General features: G+C 37.1%; 1 protein-coding gene across 8 annotated transcripts in view; it reads right to left on the bottom strand.

Annotated features, from left to right (window-relative positions):
- Positions 1-13,678, bottom strand: part of Arid4b (AT-rich interaction domain 4B) — a 117,928-nt gene that overhangs the window by 60,129 nt on the left and 44,121 nt on the right. For all 8 annotated transcript variants that reach the window (XR_011367243.1, XM_069998089.1, XM_069998086.1 and 5 more), the window contains exons 7-8: positions 12,843-12,934; positions 1,501-1,639 (exon numbers count right to left, since the gene is read on the bottom strand). Coding sequence is in view for 7 of the 8 variants with exons in the window: in XM_069998089.1 (XP_069854190.1) it covers positions 1,501-1,639; positions 12,843-12,934 (231 nt within the window). In the remaining variant the exon portion in view is untranslated. The remainder of the gene's footprint in view (positions 1-1,500; positions 1,640-12,842; positions 12,935-13,678) is intronic.

Here is a 13,678-nt window from a genome sequence, read left to right as displayed (position 1 = left end):
AGACTTGAGGACTTTCCTGCCCAGGCTGGTTTAGAATTGAGATCCTCAAATCTCAGCATCCTGAGTAGCTACGATTACAGGTATGAATCACCTGGTGCCCAGCTCAGGGAATCATTTTTGACATCTGTTTCTTGGAACTGAGAAAGAATGATGGCACCTGAAATCTGTATTTAATCACTGGATTTAAAGTCTTTTAAGTAGAAAGGATATATGGTACAAGATGCAAGATGTGATCATTGGTTTTTAGTATAAATGACCTAATAGTGGTCTTTAGATAAAATTATCTGAGACTAAAAAATTTTAGACAAAACCGAAAGAGTTTAAGATAGTTGTAAAAATACACTATCATTAGTTTCTCTCATTTGAAATTTAAAGCTTTTCATGTATTAAATTATACTTTATCCAAAAAGAACTGAATTTGTACTACCAGGAGTCAAACCTTCATTAAATTATGATGTTTAACTAACTAGTTAAACTTGTATTTGCTATAAAAAATGACAGGTTGTTTTGTTGTCTAACAAAAGATTAAATAAAGGGCGACCTAGTCAAATATTCCAAGATATTGGGACAACAGTCTACTACACAGAATCCTTCCAACTTGCTAAAGGGGCTAGCATTATGAAAATTAAGACTTTCTATTACCTACTAACTTGGTTTGGGTGCTTGGACCAGTGGGACTATAGTGAGAATACTTTTGATAAGGAAGCACCTCAGAATTATGAAAGATAATATAAGAAAGCAACAGAAAATTCTACCTACTCACCTTGGGATCTACAGAGTCAGAAAGTAGGAAAACATTAGAAAGTAGGTATAAAAATTCACTATAGAGAAAGTCAGTGACTGGGTGATATGTATTTGCATTCATTGTTATGCACAGAGTGTACTTAATAGGTATAACTGAGATCAACATCAAGAGCCTGGCAGTGGCTCATCCTTATAATTCTAGCTGCTCAGGAGACTGAGCTATGAGGCTCATAATTCAAAGCAAGCCTGGGCAGGAAAGTCTGTAAGACTCTCATCTCCAATTAACCACCAAAAAACCAGAAGTAGAGATGTGGTTCAAATGACAGACTGCTAGCATTAATCAAAAAAGCTCAGTGACAGTGACCAAGCCACCAGCAGACAAAAAAAGTAGGTAAATGCCAAAGCTAACTAAGTAACAGGAAAATATATGTCAATCTAAAAGGAATCTACTCTTCTTTTGTATTTCTAAACTTCATGAGGGATTTGGGAGTTCTACATTGCATTATAGATTTTCTACTCAAAGTTGTAATGAAATCAACTCCCATATACCTAGCTTCTATTATTAGCAAGATTTTCTCTGGTCAGAGGCCATCAACAATGCTTTATATTCAAAAAGAATTTTAAAAGAAATCTTCTTGTTAACTAAATGTAAGAAACATGCTCCATTATTAACTTAAAAAGCAGTAGTAAGAAAACGTCTTTTAAAATAAATTTGCATTGTTGAAAATTAACTTTTTTCATACTGAAACTACTCACCAATGCAGGAAACCACAGTGCTTTCTTTTTATCCAAACTAACATAATCTACACATACAACTTTGCCTAGTAGTTCATCAGTCTGCTTCCTATCATCTTCATCTTCATCACTGGAAGATGATGAAGAGTCTTCTTCTGGTCTAGAAAGAGAAAAGAAATAAGGAATTTCTATATATAGTCACAAAGAACAAATAAATATGCCAATGATGAGTTTAGGAATTTCAGAACTTACAATACTTTCTTAAACATTAAAAAACAGCAACCTTAAAGTGTTTCCTAAGTTTCTAAAGAGTATCAGCAAGTTTATCTTTAAAAAAAACCACATCAACATTCTTATATTCTTTTAAATTTCCTTTTTTTGTCAGTCTTGAATTCAGCACCTGGGCACTGTCTCTGAGCCTCTTTGTGCTCAAGCCTCTTTGTGTTCTACTACCACTTGAACCATAGCATCACTGCTGGGTTTTTGGTGGTTAATTGGAGATAAATGTCTCACAAACTTTCTTACCATGGCTGGCTTTGAACCACAATCCTAAAATCTCAGCCACCTGAGTAGCTAGGATTAGGGGAGTGAGCCACCTGTGCCCTCTTAGATTTACTATCTTAAAAAGAACTAAGGAGTTGTTTACTGGAAGCTGTGGCTCAAGTGGCAGAGGGCTAGTCTTGAGTAAAAAAGTTCAGGGACAGTACCCAGGCTATTAGTTCAAGCTGCAGGACCATCTCTCTCTCCCTCCCCTCCCTCTTCTCTCCCTCTCTCCCCTCATTCCCTCGTTCCTTCTTCCTCTCTCCCCCTCACACATGCACACACACACTAGTAATAAATAATACCACATACATTAATCAAAAAAACTGTGAAACAATAAATTAACTATGTTCCAAGTTTAAGGGCTGGTACTGCTGACTATTGTAGAGTCAGGCAACAATGGCTCACGCGTGTAACCTTAGCTACTCAAGAGGCTGAGATCTGAGGATGGAGGTTTGATGCCAGCCTAGGCAGACAAATCTGACTTACTTTTAATAACGAACAAAGCATTTGTAGTAGAGGTGTGACTCAAGTGGTAAGGCCAAGCAAGAGCAGCCAGTAACTGCATGTGTAAACAGACACAAACAAACAGAGACACAGACACAGAGACTATACCTATATATTCTCAACAATTATGAGGCAGAGACATGAAAAAATATCTCAAGTCAAGGTTGACTTAGGAAACATATTGAGAACTTGTCTTAAAAAAACAACTCAGGCAGGAAAGTCCGAGACACACTCATCCACCAAAAATCTGGAAGTGACACTGTGGCTCAAGTGGTAGAGCGCTAGCCCTGAACTGAAGAATGCAGGGACAGCGCCCAAACCCAGAGTTCAAGCCCCACAACCACTACCACCACCACCAACAAAAATCTCAAAAGGCCTCAAGTAAAGAAGGTACAGAGGCTCACAATAGTAAGGAGGTAGAGATCAAAGGATCACCATTCTAGTCCAGCCTGGTCAAAGTTTGAAACCTCAACTCACCAATGAAAAAGGTGGGGGCAGGTGAATACAGTCATCTCAAGAACCTACTAAAAAAGGCCTAAAGCAAAAAGTAATGAAGGCAAGCACAAAGCCTTGGGTTCAAACACCAATAGTGCTACACATACCCTGAAATGCTAAAGGTCCCATAAACAACTCAGACCTACACTATAATATACTAAATTTCAATCTCACATTTTAGGAATCCAGGGAACAGTTTTCCTACATTCCCAGTACAATTTTTTTTTTTTGGGGGGGGGGGTGTGTCGGTCCTGGGGCCTGAACTCTGGGCCCGGGCATTGTCCCTCAGCTCTTTAGCTCAATGATAGCACATTACCACTTGAGCCACAGCGTCACTTCTGGCTTTTTCTGCTGGAGTCTAACCCAGGGCCTTATACATGTGAGGCAAGCACTCTACCATTGAGCCACCTTCCCAGCACCTAGAATTTTTAAAAGAATTTTTTTTTTTTGGTTGGTTGTGGGGCTTGGATTCTGGGCCTGGGCGCTGTCCCTGTGCTCTTCAACAGCTAGTGCTGTACCACTTGAGCCAGTGCCATTTTCAGTTTTCTGGTGGTTTACTGGAGATTAGAGTCTCATGGACTTTCCTGCCTGGGCTGGGTTTGAACCATAATACTCAGATCTCAGAATCCTGAGTAGCTAGGATTACAGGCATGAGCCACCAGTGCCTGGCCAAAAAAGAAAAGAAAAAAAAGGTAATTTTTAAAAAGAACATATTTATTAACTGGAAGTTAAGAGTACAGAGAAGAGGCAATCTAGTAAGATTATCACCACAGCTGTCAATATAAAAGAAGTAAAATCTGGGTATTCATAAAATGCATACATAATTCTCCTATTGTATTTTAAAATGCTTCACAGTAGCATACAATTCTGCACTACTAAATGAGAACGTGGCCTATCAGAAGGAAAAGAAAGTATCTGAAACTAGATACACTTCCTTCACATTAGAGGAAGGGAACAATCAGTTCTGAAGAAAGATTTTTGATACAAATGGCTCAAAATGGCCAGCCTAATCAGTCAAGATAACAGAAAAGGTTAACAGACTGCAAGACATGTCCATTTTATAAAATGCACATACATACACTGATTCCTATAAGGATTGAAATATTTGTTTGATAGCAGAGACCACATATATTAACCAAGGAAAAAGTGAGATAGTAAATTAACTATGTTCCAGGTTTAAGCATAAGTTGGGCTGGTACTGCTATAGTGTGTATGAGGTCCTGGTTTAATCCCCAGCACCAAAACAATCATTTTTTTAGTGGGGTGCTGGTAGTTCACGCCTGTAATCCTGTCTACTCAAGAGGCTGAGATCTAAGAATTAAAGTTCATAGCCAGCCCGGTCAAGAAAGACTAATAAACCAGCAAAAAGCCAGAAGCGGAAGTTGTGGCTCAAATTGGGAAAGGGCTAGTCTTGAGTAAAAATGTTCAGGGACAGTGCTCAGGCTCTTAGTTCAAGCTCCAAAACCATCTTTCTCTCTGTCTCTGTCTCTGTCTCTCTCACACACACACACATATATACACACAAATAATACTAAACATCATAGAGTAATATGAGGAATAACTACTTGATTTCGATTACCAAACAACTTTAAATTTTAGTTTCCTATCTGTTAGAAAAAATTATATATTTTAAGTCTGTTACTACAAGTACAATATTTTAAATGGTACTTGGAGAAGTTCCATCTATACTTACAAAGCAGGTTGTAGATAGTATGAATACTTAACAAACCTTTCCATTAGCAGAGCATACAACTTACATACATGTGGAAACATGTAAGTTTACATGTAAAGTTTACAGGTAAGTTTACAAGTAAAAAGACTTCATAGCTCTGATTTTCAAAACTGATATCTATTTCTACAAGGATCATAACTTTGATCACTCCATGTTTGAAGGACTAACACATCAAACTCAACAGTGTAACTTTTGCTATTTCAAAACAGTCACAGAAGACATTCAGTTGGGGTTTTATGGATGCTCTTTATTTCTTAATCACTACCATACTAGATGTTCACAATGTAAATAATAATAAGGCCCAGACTAATAAGCAAACACATCAGAAAATGTTAACTTGGATTAAACAAAGAATCAAATCTGGATATAACTGGACTTTATCCAACTAACAAAGTTACACATATCCTTATAAAAATTCTAACTGAAGACTTAAGCACGAAAGCTTCAGACCCCAAGTTTTGTCTACATAAGCAGTATTCACCTTATATATATATATATAAAATCTCCACATTCCCCTTTAAAATCATCCTAACCTGAGCAAATATTCCTTCCCTATTTACTTATTCCAGTACCTTACTGCTTCTCTCTCCCCCACCCTCTCTTACTCACTTTGTTGAGTAGACTCAGTTCCATCAGCATACTGCTACTTCCATCAACTTATTTCTCTTATCTTTAAAAGCCAAACCCTGAACATTTTTCTACTAGGTCTTTCTAACTCAATACTTCCTGTTCTTAGTTCTTCCTCAAGACTTGTAAACACTTGCACCTTCATTTTCTCAGTCAGTAAGGTTGTCCTGCCTTCTTACAGTTCACAGCTCACTTGCTCCTCCCCATACCCCCTAGACCCTGCTCTTATTATTTCCACAGCACATAAAATTTTTACTGTAATTTGACATCTTTCTTTTTCTTTCTTTCCTTTCTCTTTCTATTCTAAAGTTTGAATTCAGGGTGTCAGGATTCTAGACATGCACTCTCCTACTTTATATATTCCTTTTTTTCAGATAGGGTTTCATACTTTTTGCCCAGGCCAGCCTCAGACTACAATCCACCTAGCTATGCCTCCCACATAGCTGAGATTATACCTGCAAACTTACTACATCCAGTGTGTTTGCTGAAATGTGATCTGGACAACTTTTTCCAAAGGCTGACCTTAAACCATGATTCTCCCACTGTCAGACTCACAAGCAGCTGAGATTACACAAGAGCCATGGCCATAGCCTTCTTTGTTAATTACTTTTTTGGGGGGGTCAGTTGTGGTACTTGAACTCTGGGCCTAGGCACTGTCCCTGAGCTCTACAGCAAGCTAGTACTCTGCCACTTGAGCTACAGTGCCACTTCTGGTTTTCTAGTGGTTTACTGGATATAAAAGTCTCATGGCCTTTCCTGCCCGGGCTGGCTTTGAACCATGATCCTCAGATCTCAGCCTCCTGAGTAGCTAGGATTATAGGCATGAGCCACCAGCGCCTGGTTTCTTTGTTAATTCTTTATGGTTCATCTCCCTACATCAATAGAATGCAAGTTCTTTAAGGGTAGAAATTATTATTTTGTTGCTACTTTTTCTTTTGCTGAAACAAGGCCTTCCTACATAGCCATGACATACTGCAAACTTACTATAGTGTTTCATCTTACAAATACTAAGATCATAGATGGGCACCACCAAGCCCAGTATAGTTTTTTAAAGTAACTGTTTTATTCACTTAAACATGTAAGTACCTGAACAGTGCTTGACACTGCTTAAATGTTAAATTGGTATGGTGAGATAAACTGAGAAGGTTTAATATGACTACAGACGTGTGTGTGTGTGTGTGTGTGTGTGTGTGTGTGTGTGTGTGTGTGTGTGTGTGTGTGTGTGTGTGTGTGTGTGTGTGTGTGTTACTTGGGTTGGAACTCATGGTCTCAAGATTGCTAAGCAGGAGTTCTACAGCTTGAGCCATGCCCCCAGTTCTCTACTATGGTAATTCTGACATTATTTTACAATGAAATCCCAATGTAAAATAAGAATACATCACACTAACATGCCTTAATTAGATAAACTAAGTAAATGAGCAACAATAATGTATAATGGACAAGAGTTAGAGCTTAGTAGTATAGTACTCGTATATTATGAACAAGGTCCTTAGTGTATATATGTATATATACATACTCTGTGTGTACATAAATACATATATGTATGCATATGTATGTATGTGTATATTTGTGTTATAAGAACTGACCATGACACACTAATAACTTATTACTTAAAAGTGGTATCACTATTACTTATGAATCAACAACTACAAATGATAAGATATATGATAAATTGGGGGCTGGGAAGGTGGCTCAGTGGTAGAGCGCTTGCCTGGCAAGCCTGAGGTCCTGGGTTTGATTCCTTAGCACCATATAAGCAAAAAGAAAAAAGCCGGAAGTGGCGCTGTGACTCAAGTGGTAGAGTGCTAGCCTTGAGCTGAAGAGCTGAGGGACAGTGCCCAGGCCCAGAGTTCAGGCCCCACAACCGCCCCCCCCCAAAAAAATAGATATATGATAAATTGAGCTAGAAGTTTCAGAGGGTTAACTGTGAAATCTAATTCTAGTTTCCATGGTTCTTAAATTTTGGGCAAGTCATTATCAGTTTCATACTCTGGTGTGGTAAATTAAAGGCTGTACTACTAGCAGGAAAACTGATAGTTTATACTTAGAGTGAAATTTATTACATGTGAATTACATATTCACAAAAATGTTTTAAGACCATAAATCTGTAATACTAAATTAAATCACTATTAAGTATAACAGTAATATTACACAGTATAACCTGTACCTATAAGTAATCCTTGTTAACTATCATTATAAACTTTATGCTTTATTATTTTTCTGAAGGGGAAATAAAGTCAGCAGAAAATAAACTGTTTTGCTACTATAGCAGTTGTACATATGTAAGGTTACTGGAAAAAACAGGGGAGAGAAATGTAGAAAAATGTATCCATAAATCCAAACTGCACATAATGTCTAAGTTATAAGGGCAAAACTTCAATCAAGTTATACATTAAGAGGATTAATAATTTGCTTTAAACAATCAACAAGGCAGAAGATAATCATTTTTAAAATACTTGAACTTCACTTGCATAGTATGTTTTTGTTGTTGTTGTTGTTGTTATATTGTTTTTTTGTTTTTGCCAGTCGTAGGGCTTGAACTCTGGGCCTCAGAGCTGTCCCTCAGCTCTTCAGCTCAAGGCTAGCACTCTACCACTTGAGCCACAGTGCCACTTACGGCTTTTTCTGCTTATGTGGTGCTGAGGCCTCAGGACCTCATGCATTCAAGGCAAGCACTCTACCACTGAGAGGCCTTCTCAGACCCTTGCATAGTATTTTTGAGGCCTTGGGTTCAATCTCTAACACCACAAAGTTAAAAAAAAAAATTAAGACAATATGTTAGTGCCTCGCATCAGTAACCCAGCTACTTGGGAGTCAACGATGGGAGGCTAGGCCAGCCTAGGTAAATGGTGAGAACCCCACCTCAACAAAGCTAAGGATGATGGTGTGCAACCTTCATCCAAGGCACAAGAGGCCTAAGTAGACTGTGCTGCCAGGCTGGACCCAGGCAAAAAGGAAGATCCCATCTAAAAAATAACCTAAAGCAAAAAGTGCTGTAGTAGAGTGAAAGGGGAAGGAAAAAGAGAAAATCAAGCTAAAGGAAAACAAAGGCAGTGGTAAATATTTCTAACAATGATATCCTGGAAACATTGAGAAAAAAATACAAAACGTGTTGTGTAGGTAACTAGGGTTTGCTTGAAATCAGGGCTTCTTGCTCTCCATGTGTTTTGGATCATAGTTGGTACTCTATCACTTGAATCACTCCTCTGCTTCTGACTTTTGCTGGTTATTTGGAGGTAAGAGTCTCTTTGATTTTCGTCCTGGGGCAGCTTCCAAAACCATAAGATTCTCAGATCTCAGTGTCCTGAGTAGCTAGGATTATAGGTGTGAGCCACTGATGACTGGTCAAAAACATATTTGAAGTGCCAAAGAAACATAATGAAGACTTTTAGCAACGCAGTAATGGAAGCAGAAATGAAGGTAAGATGAATGCCCAGAAGATCTAGAGGTCTAGCAAATCACTTAGGAGAAACAGGAGGATGGACTTAAGAGGAAATAGAATTTTAAACTGTGGCATTTTCTTCCGATGCTGATATACCAATGCTTAAAACACAAAATAAAAAAGTTGTCAGGCCCCTTGGCAGTGAAAATGACTGACCTCAACAGTGAAGAGGAAGAAAGAAGCAAGTAAAATCAGATTAGAGAAAAAGCAGCAATTCTCAACCTCTATCTGTCTTTAATATTATGCATGTATACAAAATAATTCCATAGCAAACCTGTCATTAAACATTCTTAACAGAAAAATCACTAACATAAAGTATTTGCTAAAGGAAGTAGCGCTGTGGTTCAACGAAGTAGAGCACTACTAGCCTTGAGTGAAAGAGCTCAGTGACAGCCCAAAGATCCTGAGTTCAAGTCCCATGACTGACAAAATAAATATAAGTAAACAGAAAAAAAAAGAGACAAGAAATATTTGGACTGGCAATGTGGCTTAGTGGTAGAATGCTTGCCTAGCAAGCATGAAGCCCTGGGTTTGATTCCATAGTACCACATGATCCACAGTACCACATAAACAGAAAAGGCCAGAAATGGTGCAGTGGCTCAAACAGTAGAGTGCTAGCCTTGAGCAAAAGAAGCTCAGGGACAGTGGCCAGGCCAAGTTTAAGCTCCAGGACTGGCAACAAAAAAAAATGTTTGCTATGGGCTGGAAAGGTGGCTCAAGTGGTAGAGTGTTAGCCTTGAGCTGAAGAGCTGAGGGACAGCACCCCAGGTCCAGAGTCCAGGCCCCATGAGCAACCAAAAAAAAAAAAAAGTTTGCTAGAGATTTTTAAAAAACAAAGGTCAACTGGCATGGGAGGCACCTGCATTTTGTTCTTAGATTAAGGGAAAAAAAAACACCTCAACTAAGAAACATAATATTACTTCCATGTATATAATTTTAGTAATTTTATAGATTAAGCTATGTCATATTTTATGATAAACTTATTTTTCTATTTAGTTTCTATATGCAAAAAGATAAAAACATAATTAGATGTGATTTCTTTAAGTTTATACAATTTATCAAGACTTCTCTTGATAAACTAAATTTCCTGTAATTATATAAAATTGAAATATTTTTCAAAGTTCAAATTATACAACAAATAAAACTAGTCCCTCCTGTCAGACATAAACATCAATAAGCAGAATTTCCACATACATACAAACATATTTTCATGTATGATTAAATGATCATGATTATATTATATACTTGTCTTCAATTATGAATTTTTTATGTGATGTGAATACATGATGATATTTAGTACTTACAGAAATTGAACATCCCTATTCTACAAAACCCAAACTCCACAATACTCCTATTTCAGTTCATTGTGGAGTTTGGATAAGGGATATTCAATTAGTTAAGTAAGTCTCAGTAAATATTCCAAAACCTGAAGTCAATACTCTGAAGTACAACATTTCTGGTTATAAGCATTTTAGATAAAGTAGTAACTCACATCACGTGCTACATAAACACATAAATTCATTTAATTTTTACAACAATACTAAGAGACATGTAATACCTGTACCTTAATTTTACAGATGAGAACAGAGGCATAAGAAGACTAATTTGTACAATGTTACAAGCAATGAAATGGGAGACAGTAAGAATTTAAACTGAAGCCAAGTGTTACAAAAGTTCACACTGAGCTGAATGACTAAATCTGCACTAATGCAATGATTCGACATTTCCTGATACTTCAACTCTAGGCTCTGATATCATCATTCATACTTTTTAAAAGCTTAGCATAAAACTCTGGGACTATTAATATTAATGATCAATTAGATAAAATCTTACTTCACAACTGAAGTATAATCATTAGGCTTTTTTGTTGTTTTGTACTGGTCCTGGGGCTTCACTTCAGGACCTAGTAGTGGTTCCTGAGCTTTTCTGCTCAAAGGTAGCACTCTACCACTCGAGCCACACCTCTACTTCCAACTTTTTGGTGAACTGGGGAGTTTCATGTGCTTTCCTGTTTGGTCTGGCTTTGAACCAGGATCCTCAGATCTCAGAATCCTGAGTAGCCAGGATTGCAGCCATGAGCCAATGGACCCTGGCTGAAGCCATTAGTTTTATAATGTGTGTGTGTGTGTGTGTGTGTGTGTGTGTGCGTGCGTGCGTGTGTGTGTGTTTGCGCGTGCGTGCGTGTGTGCGTGTGCATTTTGATTTTCTTTGGTACCACAAACCAAGTGCTTCAGTGAATTTTTGGCAAGTTAAAATCCTCTAGAAAAACTGGAAACATTATTAGATCAGAGAAACAGCTAATACAACAAAGGTCTTATTTACTAATAAAGTCATTTCATTTTTTTCTTTTTGGCTCAAACACTCCATATTTCAGTGTCATACATAGAACAATAAACTACAGTTACAATCCAAATATAAAAATAATCAGGTCACCAGCAAGCAGTCACAAATAAAGGTAGGCAAATAACCTGATAACTGAGGGTTAAATTTTCTTTCATTTTTAAAATTTTTTATTGTGAGAATACCGTACAGAGGAGTTACACTTACATGGGCAAGATAACGAGTACATTTCTTATCAAACATTGTTGCCTCCTCTTTGTTTCCCCTTCTCATCCCTTCCCATACTCCCCCTCTCCCCCCGAGGGTTAAATTTTCTAAATAAATCGGAAGAAGCACATATGACACTTGAATCACAAATATAGTAAGAAAATAACAATATTTGTTCAATGCAATTATTAGTCTCATAATTTTCTCCCTCAAATGAATATTTCTTTAGTATAAAAACTAATTTAGGGGGCTGGGAAGGTGGCTCAGTGGTAGAGCGCTTGCCTTGCATGCATGAGGCCCTGGGTTCGATTCCTCAGCACCACATAAGCAAAAAGAAAAAATCTGGAAGTGGCGCTGTGGCTCAAGTGGTAGAGTGCTAGCCTTGAGCTGAAGAGCTGAGGGACAGTGCCCAGGCCCAGAGTTCAGGACCCACGACTGGACACCCCCCCCCCCAAAAAAAAAAAAAACGATTTTAGAAAGTAACTTGGTTAGACAATCCATTGAAAAGGAAAAAGGCCTATGGAGCATGGGTAAGTTCACGACCTGAATTTTCCTTCCTGTATTCCTTGGATTGGGCAATTCATATATCTCAGGCTTATTTTCCTGACTTTAACAAAGATAAAAATAATACCTATATGGTATTATAAGGCTAAAATAATAAGACAACACTTACCAAAAACTCAGACACAATGGAAGTGAATATCTGATTCTATATATTGAAATAATTTACTCACACTGACGTTTTTAATCATTCAACTCAATATTTCTTTGCAATAGCTATTCTAACAATATTTAGGCTCATGCATATAAAACTTTTAATCTAAATAAAGCATTCAGAATTTTTTTAAAACAACTTCTAAGAATATAAATGAAAAACTTATTTCCCTGTCTAATTCACTCCAATACCCTTCTCTCTTGCGTCATGGAGGTTGTTAAACAGACTTTCAGCTGTTTTCCTTGTAGTTATTCTTAAGAAGAGAAAATAAATACTGTAAGAGTTGAAATCCATCTATGACATTTGACAAATAAAAGAACTTAGGGAATTCAGAGGAGAGAAAAGCATGTCTAGTGTCAAGGGAAGAGTAAGAAAAAAGCAAAGTGGTTCACATTAAGGTAAAGGACTTCTACTGAGAACTAAAGAAAGAACAAGATAGCCACAGGGAAGTAAAGCACTAGAAACAGAAAAACCAGCATGAAAAAAAGCACAACAGGATTATTGACTAGTTTTATCCTAAGTACCGCCATCAAGATACATGGAGGAGCAAAACTGGAGGTGTACATAGCTGGTACGGCTAGTAGAGCATGGAGACAATCAAGCACCCATGCTTAGGAGTCTGGATTCACTATTAGATCTGAAATTACTATTAGATCTCATTAGCATTGCTCAAATTACAATTTAAAAATAGCTATTAAAACAATACTAGAAGGAGAAATGAATTCAGGATCAACTAACAGTTATGAAAATGGACTTACATATGATTAGATCTTCTTCCTCTATTTGTTTTCTTTCCTATGACTGGAGTGCCAAAATGCTCAGGGTTGGTGAGTGGGAGCTGGTCTAATGTCTGTGGGTAAGAACATAAACCCATCAAAAGTTATTACCTTGCAAGTGCTTGCTTCTTTTTAAACCAAATCAGTTTAGTATGTCCAGATTTTGAGATTAAAAATTTTCCCCATGGAAACAACACTTTCTAAATATAAAAAAAAAATCCTAGTTTCAAAGATTTTAGAATAAAGATGAATAAGCCCCTTGCTGGGGGGAAAAAGGAAAAGAAAGTCTGTCTGCTCTTCTACATGATTTCTAATTACCTGTTAGAAGACTACAGGTACTGATTAAAAAACAAAAACAGCTTTATAGAAAGATGTGTAAAATAATACCATCTATTTTATAAGGATCTAATTCCTAGGTTGGGTCAACTGCAGTTCAAAACGTTCCTTGTGCATAGGAAATCATAAAACAATCTAAAAACCAAAACTCTTAAAAAGTCACAAAACAAAATTACCAAGATAAATGCCAGTTACTTGAAGAGGCTCTATTATCATTTGGTAAACATTTCTGCAATAAACCTTTTCCAAACAAAATGTAAAGCATGAGTTTTTCTATGTTAAATTTCATTTATTTTTATCCATCTGCATCATTCAATAGTTTACTTGGTATGAGAATGATCAATAAGCGAACATTTCTTTCTTGTGATCAACTACACAGTTCATGTCAATGCCTTTCTTTACTCACTCTTATTCAAAAGTAATGATTCTTAGGCAATGATTAATTATAATGGTTGGAGGCAAAAAGAAAGGGTGATCATTTT

The sequence above is a fragment of the Dipodomys merriami genome, unplaced genomic scaffold (assembly GCF_024711535.1).
Source record: "Dipodomys merriami isolate MVZ:Mamm:240054 unplaced genomic scaffold, mDipMer1.0.p SCAF_51, whole genome shotgun sequence".
NCBI lineage: Eukaryota > Metazoa > Chordata > Mammalia > Rodentia > Heteromyidae > Dipodomys > Dipodomys merriami.
Note: the sequence above shows the minus strand (reverse complement) of the source record. Positions and strands in the feature narration are given on the sequence as shown.